Genomic DNA, 14,621 nt, shown 5'->3' with positions numbered 1-14,621 from the left:
TCTGTAGGCCTCTTGCCACTGCTGCTAAGCTATGTCATACTGTATGCATTTGAAATCATTCTTGCGGTCTTCTGTCCTAATCAATTCCCCTAATCACTTCCTTTCTGATACTTTGAATGTCTTATAATATGTCTGTCTCTCTACAAATTAAGTCTGTTTAAGTACTACTGTAGGCACTGTTGGTGCTCCATGACATGATGCTTTTTCATCTAGAAACCAAACCCGCACCATTGGCAATCATCAGTTGAGCACTCCTAGAACATTCTGCTTCATTGCCTACCAATCGTACATATGTTTTTTTATAGTGTTTTGATTACATGGGAATGGGTTGATATTCACAGCACGTGAGGCTGAGCTGCGGCAGCTGCGTAAATCCAACATGGAGTTTGAGGAGAGGAATGCTGCTCTGCAGAAACATGTTGAGAGTATGCGTACTGCGGTGGAGAAACTGGAGGTGGATGTGATACAAGAGCGTAGCCGCAACACGGTGCTGCAACAGCATCTAGAGACCTTACGCCAAGCACTCACAACCAGCTTTGCTGGAGTCCCGCTGCCAGGTAAGACTTTTTCCTTATGACTGTCTGACATGTTAAATTTAACTTCTAATGTTTATACGATGTTGTGGATTTACAACACGTGGCCTGCTGTTGTAGTTCTATGGTCTTGGTGGTTTCTGAGCTTTTGTTGTATTAGATACTGAAATCTTAAAATGCATGCAGGGGAAGCTTCAGTGTCAGTGCTTTATTTCAACATGGCACTTTTTTTTCTTACTACTCTTACTCTTCCTAATAAAGTGAGACACATATTCAGTCCTTGTTCTGCTTCACTTGTTTTGTGAAAATGTTACTAAATAGAAAGGACAGGAGCTGCATCTGTGTTGTGAGATGCCAGGGAATCCACTTAGATACTCTGAATGCCCAGCTGAAAGAGTTTGTTATAATCAACTCTGAGACCCAAATCAAAGAAAACCGTGCTTCATTAGTCCTGATGTCCTTGGAACTACTCACTTTGTGCAGTTAGGAGGACATGGTTTTACAGAATCTGTCACAAGAAGTGGTGCATGGCTAAATCACCTCCTATAGCAGTTTGCATGTTGGCACAAATTGCCCTTAGCGTAGTCTTAGCTTTTTGGAATTGCTGCAGTCGTCTAAATATTCCGTGGCTCATTTGACTATGTTAACTCTAGGTAGCGGGGAAACACCCACGATGGAAACCATTGATTCCTACATGAATAGGCTGCACAGTGTTATTATGGCTAACCCACAGGAGAACGAGAACCTTATAGCCACGGTCCGAGATGTGGTAAACAGACTTGAACGCTAGTGACTGGGTAAGTGCTCGCTCTCAGGCTGCTGTTGTTTGGCATCTACTGTGTACCTCTGGCACTTGTTCTGACACTGGTTCTTGTGCTGATCACCATATTGTATAAGCAAAAAGTTTTCTTCCTCAAAGCCACAGGAGCAGGTTGAACTAAAATCAAATGGGGTTGAAAATATTCAACAGCATTAAAGGGTTCTGAAATTCCCCTTAGCTCCAAGATCTTTTATATAAAGACATAAATAGCTGCTTGTCCTGTTATTCATTGTATTTGTATAAGGTGAATGAGAATACTGACAGAATGGTGGAAAAAGGGAAGAACAATTATTTACATTTTAGTGACAGGGTGACTAAATTAGAAGAAGGTTCCTTTCTTGAGTGAAGTAAATCTGAAAAATGCACTAAATGCAGAATCTGATGGCCATAGAGAAATTTTATTTGTCTCAAGAGGTTACAGGTGAACTTGCCTCTGTTATAAACTGAAAATACCCTACAGCTACCCACTCCGTGGCACGTGTAGTCAGGCTCTTCTGGTTATGAAGTTTTACAGATAAATGAAGCACTGATGTGTGGTTCAGGCTATGTGTAGCATTTACTGAGACTTTAATGATCTTGTGGCTTATGCATAGAACCATGAGCTCAGTAATAACCTGTATTTTTGCTTCTGTTGAACAGCTTAGAAAACTATAATAGGGAACTGAGTAGAAAAACAAATCAACAAAAAAATATCAGTCTTTCTGCATTACTGGGCTGCTTTGCATTTCCCACACCATTTATTCCCACACATCCCCTGTGATGCACAGCACTAGACAGCCATCAGGAGTTTGCCTGCTTCTCTTTTAAACTATGAACATACCTGCGTTCTGTAGACATTTATTATGTAGAGATCTACTGTACACATCTTGAACAGTGTTTAGAAATGCAAATAAAGCTGCTGTTGTGCCATCTGCAAATACGAAGACAAGGCTTTTCATCCTTTCTGATTCTGACCTTTTGTGATATTGTGTAGAACAGTTAATTACACATTCCCCATTATAGTGTGGCTTAAGCTAAAAGATCATTGTCCTTCTAGAGGGTAGCCAGATGGAACGGACTATAGTTCTAAGAGATGACTGAGCTCCCAGCAGAATAAAGAAGTGCCTTTACTGCTGCTGTTTATGAAGGGAACAGCTTGTCGATCCAGTTCTGGGATTTTTCAGTAGCTCATCAACCTCCTCATTTTCGTATACTGTTTTCAGTCAGCACTCTTAAGCTCACAATGAGAATTGGGAATGGGGAGGTTTTGCAGAATCTGTAAGAGGGAAAGCGGTTTCTCATCAATCAGTTATTAGAAGGGCATGCCAGGCCCTGAAACATGTTTGTCCTTTAAGCACCTTGCCAGAAAAATGGTATCTCAAGGCTGCTAAAATCTAGACTTCGCTTCTCATGTCAGGGGGATTCTTATTTACTAAATGATGGATCTGTTCTGTATTTCTAAAAATGCAAGTATTTTTCTCTTGGATAAACTGGATTCAGCTGTAATTGGTTTGGGAAAAATAATTCTTGCTTTAGAATTCTTCCTTCCACTTCATAGTTGAAACATAGGACTCCATTCCCTCCTTCTTCCCACCAATACCTTCCCTCTTTTCAGCAGCAAAACAGTGTGAGACAATTAAAAACTTGATTAATAAGCACCTAGTTTCATTATATAAATACATATATGTAAGTGGATATGATGATAAAGTAATTCATAAGACTATTAGTTACACTGACGTTCACTTGAAAATGATCGTATTTTGTGACAAAATCCTAGAAGGGAGAAGGTTGTGCTTTATTGGATGCAAACCTAGAAAAAAGTAGAGCTTCTATAGAAAAGAGAGCAGCTTTGGATAGAAGGGTTCAGCTGGCATCTGATAAAATGTATCAGCAAAATGTCATCATCATTGTCCCTTTGCTAACATGCGTATGAAGTACATTAATTCTCCTAAATATAATCTCTATCAACCAAATGGTCTGTTTGAGGTTGAGATACATTACAAATCAATTTCATAGAAAAATCTATTTATTATGATACTCTTGAAAACCACTGTACTTCACAGAACGGAGGTGTTTTTGGTGGCTTAGTACCTTGTATTTAGTGACTATTTGACTATACTAGTGAATGTTTTTGTTTTTCTGTACTGCATGGTGAAGAGAACTTCTTTGCCCAAATGGTATATGGGGGAGAAGAGGAAGTTTATCATTATTTAGCATTTTGTTCTTTGGATGGAAACAGGAATTCAGTTACAGTTCTGTCTCTATAGGCTTCTTTGCTATACTTCTTAATATTGTGTTTTCAGATAAACCATCCGAAAAATAATGTCAGGGTGCCTATTTAATCCTGGCAGATTGTAGTCTTCTAACACTTATTTTTCTGTTTCGTCTGCAGGTCTCATGACCCAGGGATGCTTTACAAAATTTTTTTGGCCAGTGTGGAATAAGAAGCCATGAGGGAAATACTAGGGGTGAGAGGCAGAATTGCAGGTTTGTCCTGGTCCCTGCCTTTGTGGTTTGTCAGTGAGACAAACAGATCAGTGCATTAAAAGGTCTTAAGAAGCCACGGACACCACCCGCTAAACACTTGGAACTGTCCTCTGTGTAAACATTTAAGAGCATGCAACTTTTGTGCAATCGTCAGTTTCTTATTAATTTTGCTGGGTGTGAGGATGCATATGTTCTGTGGACTGGCTGACTACGGAGATGAAATCTCACAGTTCGTGAAATGAAGTCAGCCTGTGTGTTGTAGTAATAACTTTGGTGTGTTATATTGCCTACTGCCTTCCTAGTGTCTTTTATTTTGTTTTCATGTTTATCTTGTGGGATTACCTTCCTCCACTTTAGTTTTCTTCTTTTGATCTTGTTATCTGATACTTGCAGTACTGGATAGCAATGCTTGTGTTCTCTGCTACAACAGGCAGTCTTCCTTGGTGCACTGTCTTGTCCTACCCTGCCTGCTATGTTTATATAAGCTTTTCTTAAGCGCAATCCTGTGGTTTTTTTTTTGTGTTAGCCTGCAACTTCTACAATGTGAGTTTGCTCCCTGCTAGAGACTGGCTGTGGGTTGATGCTTTGTGACTTGATTCTGCTATGAGACAGACGTCCTCTCTCCCTTCTCTCTTCAAGCACCTCTCTTGCACGTAGCATCCTGCTCTTCTTTGAAGGTCTCCTGTTGTCTCTTGAAAATGTTTGGTGGAGCATTTTACTACTGCAAAGGTCAGTGGTAATCAAGATAGAAACTGAAACATTAGTTCTTTTCAGTTAGGGAAGATGAGAATCTCCATTTTAGACTAAAAACACTCTGATATGTTGCTCAGTCTAATTTAATGTTACTGCCTTGTTTTTGAGAGAATGATCTCATGGTGAGAGCGGTATCTATAAAAAGAGAAATGGGCAGGGGAATTGCATTTTTTTTTTCTGCCCTCCTGAAATCACAGTGCTGGGAAGCAGTATGCCTGGAAGCAGCACATGTATTTTTGCATGAATTGTTAGAGCAGAGAAGATTATTAGCAGCTAGGTCCACATAGCAGCCCACAGAATTCTACATTACAACCCATAAGTGCTGTTACTGTTTGTACAGTTAAAGTACAGCCTGTGGAGCCTATAGCATTCAGCATATTATGTTCCAGTGTGACCTAAATGGCCTTTCGCTCACATCAGGTAGAACTCTGCATGCTAAAGTGTGTAATCTTGCTGAGCTACACTGCACCTCCTGTCAAAGATGAAGGCACCTACTGTCTGCACTAACTTATGCAAATCATTTGCTGCCCTTTGGTTCCTGTCAAATTGTTAATTCAGACTTTGGTTGAGCACTTGTTGGACATCTCTGGGCTTTATGGTAGTGGTTGAAATGCTCTTTCTTCCACATGACAATCTCCTTGCTTCTCCTTAAGAAATCTTCTAAGATTTCCCTGTTATGAATCGGAGATTGCTTTCATTACTGGAGTGCATTGCAGTCAGCATCACTTTAATGTATCTGTAACACAAGTATTTGAAGATTAAAAAGCAGTTTATTCTTTTCCCACGCCATACACATGGACTTCACGCTTGCTTGAAGCCATCTCCAGGTCAACACTTTGTGTGTCAGGTCTCTGCTTACTCATGGGCTTATTGCTGTAGCCAAGCAGCAAGGATTTCCATGTAAATTCAAGTCTTCCTTCATGGTGGAAACTCCTTTCTCTTGTCTTCAGTCTCATCTCCAAGACTTCACAAAAAGGAACCTCAATTGACCTTCATTTTCCTTAGCATGGATGAGACCAACTGATGTTGGCATGAACTTTTTTAGTGGATTCTATAACAAATGTTATGTGGGGGAAGAAAAATCTTACAGGTTGATGTCTACAGAAGAAACACAGATACCTTCATCTCCTGTGTGTGTCTTGTTTTTTAGAATTGGTGATATTTGACTTTTATTGAAGTGGCCAAAATGCACTGCATAGCCAAAATTTGAATTACAAAACTCCGAAGTTCAGTCTGTGGACCTAATACCTGGAGTTGTATCCCATAAAGACTCTAGAAATTGCCATGTGATTATGATAGTAGGATGCAATTCGAGGCTGTGACATATACCTACCATAAATAAGGTATGGGTGGCTGCAGGCTGCCCCTGCTTACATAAATTCGGTGCAGCTATCAGCTTGTGGCATACTGCTAATACATCATTCTGTTGAGTAGCATGCAAGTGTTATGGGACAGTAAATTTAAGACGATATTATTAGCTGGGGGCTGACAAATCTCTTGCTTTTTCCCACAAGAAGGGAGGGGAGGTGGTATACCCATCTTAAAGCATCTGGGGAAAGACTCAGTTTTTGCTCAACAATGATGTGACAGATGATGTTTTGTCTCGTTAAGCTGCTGCTTATTTACGTTGATTAACAGTATAAAAATGGATTTTTTCTTTCCAGTGTTTTCTGAGTGTCGCTTCAGTTTACATTTTTCAGTGTTGGCTAATTAAAAAAAAGTAAAAAATGAAGTGGGTGTCAAGGAGAAGAGTGGGGTAAAATTCTTTTGTCACTTACAGAAATGTTAAGAGAAATATACAAAAACAGAATCCATTTGCTGGATTAATGTGTTTGGAATTGTTGAGATGCCAAGTTTTCTGTACAATGTTTTTGTAATTAAACTTTGGAGTCCCTTTGTTTTTAAGAAGTTTATGTGCATGTTTGACACTTATTTCATTAAAATTGTTCAACATTGAATCAATCCATTCTGATTCAATTTTAACTGCATTTTCATAAAAGAACTATTACTAGCATTGCTGTCTTGTCTGAGAGATTTTGGCAACTCCATGTTAACCTTTGAAAAGAATTAATGTGCCCTTCCCACTCTCCATCCTAAGCATATCTAAAGCTAAAGGAAGTAGTTATTCTTTATAGTGATGAAAACTTCAAGAAATCTTTGGTTATAGCCAGTTGCTATCAGGGCTCTTCCTGCCATCTTTGTTCCCCAATTTGAGTAACTTTCAAAATGTCCTGAGTCTTTCTCCCCCAGCCCTTTTTTGACATCCTTGTCTTCCTTTGTCCTCCCTAATTTCCCACCACCATATTTATTTTCTCTTCCTATAAGAACCTTCTGTATCATACCTACTGCCTCCCACTTGGTTTTCTTTTCCCCTACTAGATGTTTATCATGGATGTTTATCATGTATCTTGCCTTCTGCTTGCTGAGCATGGAGCCAAACTGTAGCCTTGTGACATTTGTACTTTGGGTGTAGATTCTCTGTGGAAGAGTTTGGATGACTTCTGCCTGCACTGGTGCTCTTTCTGAGGTCACAGTGCTATAAGCAACCATGTTACTTTTGTGGTCACGTCTCATTATTTTGATTGCCAAATTAATGCCTGGTCTTTCTGTGTACCAACAGGCTTTGTTCAGATAGTATCTGCTATCTGGGTCAGACTGCGCATTTAGATTTACGATGCTTTGGAGAATTTGTAAAACACCAATCATGAAATGATAAAGATATAAAAAATAGAAGGAATATAGGGAAATCTCCTATAGGAGGACAGCTGCCATGTGACACTGGCTAGTCCAGAGTTGGAGAAGGTAATAGCAAAACAGGTGCACACCTGGAGGAAAAAAATAAGAGCAAAGCAGCAATAAGTTCATTATAAGACAAAGATCTAGTTCCATTCTAACCTGTGACGCTGTATATGACATCAGGAGCAGGTGGTGGTCGATTGTGCTCAATTTAGGACTATGTAGTGTAATATTTCCACTGTTTTTTTCTGTTTGTTACCCCCTGTTTACTCTGCTGCTGGTGAATTGGACCAGTGATTAATAATCATTTAAGCGAAGTTAGGGGCATTTGAGGGCTTTGGGCTCTTTTAAGAGGAAAAGATCACTTCCTCTTTCCTCAGGCAGGTTCCTGTTTATAATGTATTTGGAATCTGAAGTTAGGTCTTTTTTTAAATTTTTTGCTTCAGTTCAGTAGTATCCTGAAAGGAGGTTGTAGCAAGGTGGGTGTCGGTCTCTCCTCCCAAGTAACAAGCAATAGGACAGAGAAAATGGCCTCAAGTTGTGCCAGGGGAGGTTTAGATTGGATATTAGGAAAAATTTCATAACTGAAAGGGTTGTTGAGCACTGGCACAGGCTGCCCAGGGAAGTGTTGGAGTCACCATCCCTGGAGGGATTTAAAAGCTGTGTAGATGTGGTGCTGAGGGACATGGGTTAGTGGTGGACTTGGCAGTGCTGAGTTAACGGTTGGACTTGATGATCTTAAAGGTCTTTTCCAACCAAAATCGTTCTATGATTCTATCCTTCTGAGTCAGGAGTACACTCAGGCCTATCCTCTACTTCTACCATAGTGTTTTTCTGCTTGTGAACCATTAATAGTTTTGCTGCTTCTTTTTTCTCATTGCTCATAGTATTGAGGTTTTCTTTAACTTCTTTAGCTTTAACTTTTTTGAATATATTCATGATTATTGTACCATTTTGGTATGTGGTAAAGTATCTACAGCCATTATGTAATACAAGGACTAACATTTATATAAATTAATTTATGGGTTATATTAATAAACCTGTAATTCTTATGCTGTTTTTTGTTTTTATCATTTAATGTGTAGACACTGATGGTTTGTGTATCTGAAGATATCAAAACTGGAGTTTGTGAAGGTTTGAAGCTTAAGTCTGTATCGTTACTGGCACATGGAGACCTGTGTAATGCAGGCTTTTGAATATTTGTACCAAAGTAATGACAAGCAAATGCAGCTAGGATATTTCTAAGCACAGTTCTGGAGGGCAGCAAGAGGAAAAGGTGGCCGTACAAATCATACTAGACACGAAAATGCGTGGCTTCCTACTTTAAAGGTTCCTAACTTATAGGAACACCTTAGAGAAGAGAGGTGTGATGCTGATGGCAGATATCACTGAACTATGGCTAGTGTGTGATCTCTGTTTCAAAGTTATGTTGGGAGGGAGGTGGGGTGAATGATCTATTCTCTCATTTTCCATCTTTGGCTTATGTTTCACCCCAGTATGAGGAAAACGCAACACAGGTTTATTGTTTGTGTCTATTTGTAGCCACAACACACTGTTCAGACAGCTCTGTTGCTTTGAAAATCAGTATTTATTTTAAACTATCCAGATTTTACTTGCATGTGCATCCTAATAAGGGAAACTTAGTACTGAAATGCCGTCAGTTCTGTTAATTACTTCATGAAGTGCTGAAGTAATATTGGAAAAGATCTGTGTAGAGACAGAGAAGTAGAGAAGCAATGCAGGAGAAGGGATTGCTTGTTCAGTTGAGTGGAGAATTGGGTCATGCAAAAATAGTTGAACTGGGGTTTTAGGTCCTGATCCTGAAGTGCTTAAGCATGAGGTCAACTTTCTACTTGGGAATGGTTCCAGAGAGTTGACTAGCCTTACACTCATAAAAATTGACTCCCCAAATTACTTGCCACATCAGTGCTATAGATGAGAAATAGAAAGAAAAACAATGCAGCACATCTTAAAACAAAAATCCTGAGGAAGCATGTATTCTTCAAGAAATATATGGAAATACTTATTTAATGAGAATACGTTTAAGAAGGTACTGAAAACAGTGTTCCCAGTTAATCCATTAATGGGATTTGAAGCCATTGCCTGTTGCTAACCAGGTATGTTGTTCTATTTAGAACGCTCCTTTTCCTTCATCTCCTTCATGCTGTGCCTTTATATCCAGGTTTGTGTCACCAGAAATTAAGCCCCCATCCTCCTCTGCAAGTGTATGTAAATAATTCACTGATAGCAGAAACCGTTCTATGTAGCAAGACTTCCGCCCTAGGTCGCATGTTTTAGGGGAAGAGGCCATATTCTCTTTTTTAGCATGGTAAATAGTATAGTGGTATTCTGAAGGGGCCTGCTGGGGGCTCCAGCGGTTCGTAATAGTAACATGGGACAAATTCTTTTTGCAATACTAAAAGGAAAGTTGTTTTACCCTAGAGATGGTGGAAATACAAGGTTCTCCCAGAAAGTGTAGGTATCATTACATTTTGCTACTTTGTTAGGCAGGTTGCTTGTGGTGTGTGGAAAGGAAAGTTTTGATTAAAGAGTTGAGAAGCTCTCTGGTTTTAATAAACAGAAAACCTTGATTCTCCTGCTGATAACTGGAAGATTCCATCTGGTCACAAGTGCTACAGTTTATAAAATATAAGCTTTAGGAAAAGTAAGTAAAAGGAATTATGAATAACTTAAAGCAGAATACTCTTCCAGTCTTTCTAACACGCGTATGTTTAATTTGAATATTGTAAGCATAAATATTCAAGCAATTTGTTGGAATTCATTTGTTGTGTGCCTGTCTGCTCAGGCCTGTCAGCAGGGTTCTGGTGCTGATTTACCCTGGCCCCGTAGCTGGCCCTGTCTTGCTGATACAGCGTGGTTGAAAAATTTGGTCTTGTTGATATTAAATGATAATGGTGTATATATTATTGAATTGATGCAAGTTATTCTAAGACCCTCTGCTTTCTCTTTTCCTGTTGATGAAATGGTTCATCTCCAAAAGTTGCTAAATATGACTGTTCACAGGTTTGTAGCTTTGCTCACTCATGCTCTGGAAGGTGAAAAGCGTTCTCACTTTTCCCTAGAAGTATGTCTGTGCATTGAAGTCCACCTGACCTTTTTGTTTATAAATTTGGATTCTAAATACTTATCTATAAAAAGTTCTGCCTGTCCAAATCCTTGGCTGCTAGATGTCCATCTGGCTTCCTTGAATTGAGTCGAAGAATGATACTCACATCAGCCGAATACCTGGCTGTTTGTGAATCAGAAAGAGGTCTAGTTTTCAATCTAGAGTAACAGTACCATGGGATTTCTCTTTGTATCTCATGTGGGCAGTTCTAGTTTTATTAAATCTGTCCCAGTGTTAGTCAAGAGATAATTCCCTCATCTAATTTATTTGAAATAATATTGCTTAAGCCCAGGACACTTGCAGAGAAATCCCAAGCTGAAATTTTAGGCCTATAAACATAGTGTTTCAACCCCTCGCTCTTCAAAATGGATGTTAACAACTGTATTAGTATTCTAATTCTTCTCAGAGGAAGTTTCTTTTCCTCTATGACACTTCAAATTCCTGCCCAAGTTGTTTTTGTTTCTTTAATATTGGAGGAAGAGAAGTAAACTGTTTGGACTGGGGGAAGAGATGCAGGAAGTTTATCAGAAGTGCAAGCCAGCAGGATGGCTGAGTCCAGGAGAGTGAAAAGCTCTGGAAAATTAATCTAACGCCTTTCCTGGGAAGGACTGTGGCTTTTTTAGCATGCATATTGTATATCTCCTGAGACATCAGTATACATGCTGTTTTCAGTGTGTATAGGTATGGATTATGGAGGGTGTTGACATTGTCCTCCAAAGATTTCAGTTCTCTTAAAAACATTTCTACAGAAGTAGAGCACGTGCTCCTTTAGAAGAAATGTAGCTGTATACCGGCATGTGGCTTTCAAGCATATGCTGTGAACTTGATATGCAGGAGGGAAGGGTGTCATTTTTCTTCTGCTTACTAGCATTACTAATGAGTGGCCCTGGCACATGTAAATGCACAGAGTCAAATTCTATTTACAATTCATTTTTTTCTGAAAAAGGTGAGTAAGAATTACCTTTTACCCTTTCCTCATTAAAAATCTGTTAAGGGGCTTTGTAGGATAAGGACAGCAGGAATAAGAGGATATAGGAATAGAATTTGCATTTATTCTTGAGGTTAATGTTCACCTACTGCCAGTGCAGAAGTTGTTGGATTTTTAGCCTCGGTAAGTTTGGATTCAGACCTGCAAATTCCATACATTCTTGAAGTGCTTTTGAGCAGAAAAACTAGCAGATGTGAAAATGGAATTCCAGCTGCACCCTCATTTCAGGACTTCACAGTTATGTGGTAAATGTGCATTTCCAGATGTCTGAAGTATCTATCCACATAAGAACCCACTTTCTACTGGGGAAAGCAGTGCCCTCTAATGATAAGTCTTGGTATCTCAAAGTGAGAGTGGAAAAGCCTGTTAGTGGGAGCCAGAGCCAGAGAGCTTCTGCATGTGGAAACTTCAGTCAGTTCCCTGGTTTTGTTCTAGGCAGACGGTAGCTTCTTGGGTTTTGTGTTTTGTTTTTTTTTTATAATTATTTTATTTCTTTCTTTCATACAGATACATTATCCTTTTCCTACTGTGCTTTGAGGGCTGGTCAGGGTGGAAGTGGTACAGCAAGCATTCTTGGAAATGCTGGTATGGCAAATAAAACGTGAACTTAGTTTGCATGTCTCTGAAGTTGTTGTTCTGACAGCAAGGAATGGCTGTGATAAAGTTTTTGGGTTGGCAAAAGCTGATTCTGTGTGTTGGCTGATACGTAAAATCGGTACAGCTGACTTCTCTAGCTTCCTAACTAGCAAGAGCTGTGAATACATAAATCCATGTAATGGCAGCTTTGCAACTGTTGGTATTTACATAGTACTCTGTCTTTGCAGAGCTGGTTTTCATTTTGGGAGCCTGCAGCAGCTTCACACTTAAACAGCACTGCCAGCTCTCTGGAGACAGCATGTATATAGCGTGGTGGTAGCTGCTTCGCTGTGATCTTACTCCATCCCAGAGCATCCCTGCCCAACTGTGAGCTTCACTAACTCATCAAAATAGTAGCAAACTACCCGGCTTTTTTCTTGCTGAAAGTTTTCTGTTTTGTGAATTGGCTGAGCTCATGTAGAGGTCTGGCAGGCGGTAGGGTTTGTGCAGAGTAAGCAGAGGACTGGAGAGGAGAGAAGGGTGAAGCAGGAACTCCTTTCTGGAGGTATCTTGCATTTTGGCTCACTGTTTGAGGAAACTGTACACTGCAGTGATGTGGGAGCACAGACTATAGAGAACCATCCCCCCAATCTAAAGTTGTCAGTCAGTACAGGACAATCTAAATCTAACTCCTGACTTCATGCTGTTGCCCTTATCTGTATGTTTTCTTGTCCTGCCTTTCTTTCCCTCTTTTGCCCTCTTCCTTTGTGCTAAGCTCTTTCATCTTAAAACCAGCTAAAATCTACTAAGTGCCTCTGCCAACAAAGATTTTTCCTGTAGAGAAAGTTTTTTCTCAATGAATGTCACTGGAGGAGTAGTGAGTTTGGAAGGGGGCCACAACTACTGCAGCTTGGAGTGTTTAGGAAAGGCAAAACTATGGAAATAAGTGTTTTAAATTATCTTGTCTTCTGTGAAATGGGGGCAACAAATTGATCTAGCAACGGTGCCATTCTCTCTGGTACCAGTTTCCAAGCCAGATACTGACAAAACAAACTGAAGGTATAAAATCAAGACTGCTTAATCTGAGGGGAACAGGGGTGAGGGGCAAGGTCTTGTTACTGATAAAAGAAAATACACAAAATAACAAATTCCTGGTTTTCTCCCTTGGGGTATGCGTTCAGCTGTAGAAAGAATGTTTATGGAAGGATATGTTGTGCTGTTTAAGCATGCTTCAAAGAACGTATCCTTTCTTACCTTGTAGAAATTCCTCCTAATGGAATTCACTCCCAAGCATCTCGGGTTTTTTCTATTTTTTTTTTTTTTTTAAGACCATAAGTCAGTGGAACTGATGTATATTACCCATGGGCCAGCTTGTACAGAGGTAGCTTAATCTGGGCACATCCTTACGTTGAATTGAAAGCCTGTTGTATTTAATGGGGTGTTAACTCAGTTTATTCTCTGGGATTTGTGCAGTAATTTTATTGCCTGCAAAAGGAACAATTTGAAGCCAGATGAAGTGTAGGTATGCTGTGTAACATACGTGCTGAGCTTGGCAATGATGCCTGGACATGCTTGCCTTATTCCGGGGTTTATATTTTCTTGTCACATCTCTTGCATCTCTTTTTCTGGTAGTCCTGCTTTGAGTTTGAGGGTTATCTCCCTTCTTTCAGGAAACAGATCTGTATGTACTGCATCTGGTCTGTTTCCAAATCTAGTATCCTGTCTTGGACTAATGCAGCCCTTTGATTTCTGCAGGTTTTCATAGGTGTATCCACAGGCAGGATTTGGTCTCTACATCTTCCTCAGCATATCCCAACTCTGACTTAATCTTTGTCCCTTTTCACCTTCAGTCCTGGCCTCCCCTATGACTTTTCACTGCTGGAGTTTGCTCTTTGGCTTGCATGGAGTCATTCATTTGGTGCTTTCTCCGTCTGTGAATCCTTTTGACCTTGTATAAACTTTCTTTTCTCATATAAGTGACTGTAGAAGGAATTCCAAGATCCTCCTTAGGAAGTAACTGTTACACAGATGCAATTTTGCTTTGGTCCCAACCAGCAGTACCGAGTGTCACATGGTATTTCATGGACAATTGCTGTTTAGGCATTCAATTTTTAGTTAAACTATGCTAAAGACTACCACCTAGCAAGGCTTATTGCACTCTGGTTTTGTTTTTCCTATCTTGTTTTGTCCTGATTCAGTCCCATACAACATGAAAAGATGTGTCAAATGTTCTTGGCAGTGCAGACGAGCATAAGAATAACAGCGGATTCTGAAGTCAGTTCTTACTGCTAAGGCTCTTTGGTAGTTGAGTTCAATGATGTTGTAGCAGAACCTACAGTGAATTACAGCCCAGGACAATGATAATGTTAAAGAAATGGGTTCTTCTAATGCTGAAGCACCAGCAGAACAGAGACAGAGGGGAAATCAAAGGCAAAGAGCAAAAATCAATTTAAAGTTGACTGACTGTGCAGTGTGACAGACTCTTATAAAGACTTTCTCAGATGCAGCCGTTCTGTGAGGGAGAATGGCGTAGATCAGCACCCATGCCTTAGGACACACAGCTGAATTGTTCAGTCCTCTTACATAGGTGGTCTTACAACTTCCTTGTGAGAAGAGCACAGA

General features: G+C 39.8%; 1 protein-coding gene across 4 annotated transcripts in view; it reads left to right on the top strand.

Moving 5' to 3' along the window:
* Positions 1-14,621, top strand: part of HMG20A (high mobility group 20A) — a 174,531-nt gene that overhangs the window by 33,670 nt on the left and 126,240 nt on the right. For 3 of the 4 annotated variants that reach the window (XM_068410817.1, XM_068410816.1, XM_068410818.1), the window contains 3 exons: positions 342-557; positions 1,187-1,330; positions 3,725-6,534. In XM_068410817.1, the coding sequence (XP_068266918.1) occupies positions 342-557; positions 1,187-1,323 (353 nt within the window). In that variant the 3' untranslated portion in view covers positions 1,324-1,330; positions 3,725-6,534. Of the gene's footprint in view, positions 1-341; positions 558-1,186; positions 1,331-3,724; positions 6,535-11,930; positions 12,009-14,621 lie in introns of those variants that run through there. The other variant, XR_011049018.1, reaches the window with a different exon arrangement.

Source organism: Nyctibius grandis, chromosome 11, assembly GCF_013368605.1.
Source record: "Nyctibius grandis isolate bNycGra1 chromosome 11, bNycGra1.pri, whole genome shotgun sequence".
In the NCBI taxonomy this organism is placed as follows: Eukaryota; Metazoa; Chordata; class Aves; order Nyctibiiformes; family Nyctibiidae; genus Nyctibius; species Nyctibius grandis.
This window is presented reverse-complemented; position numbering and strand designations above follow the sequence as displayed.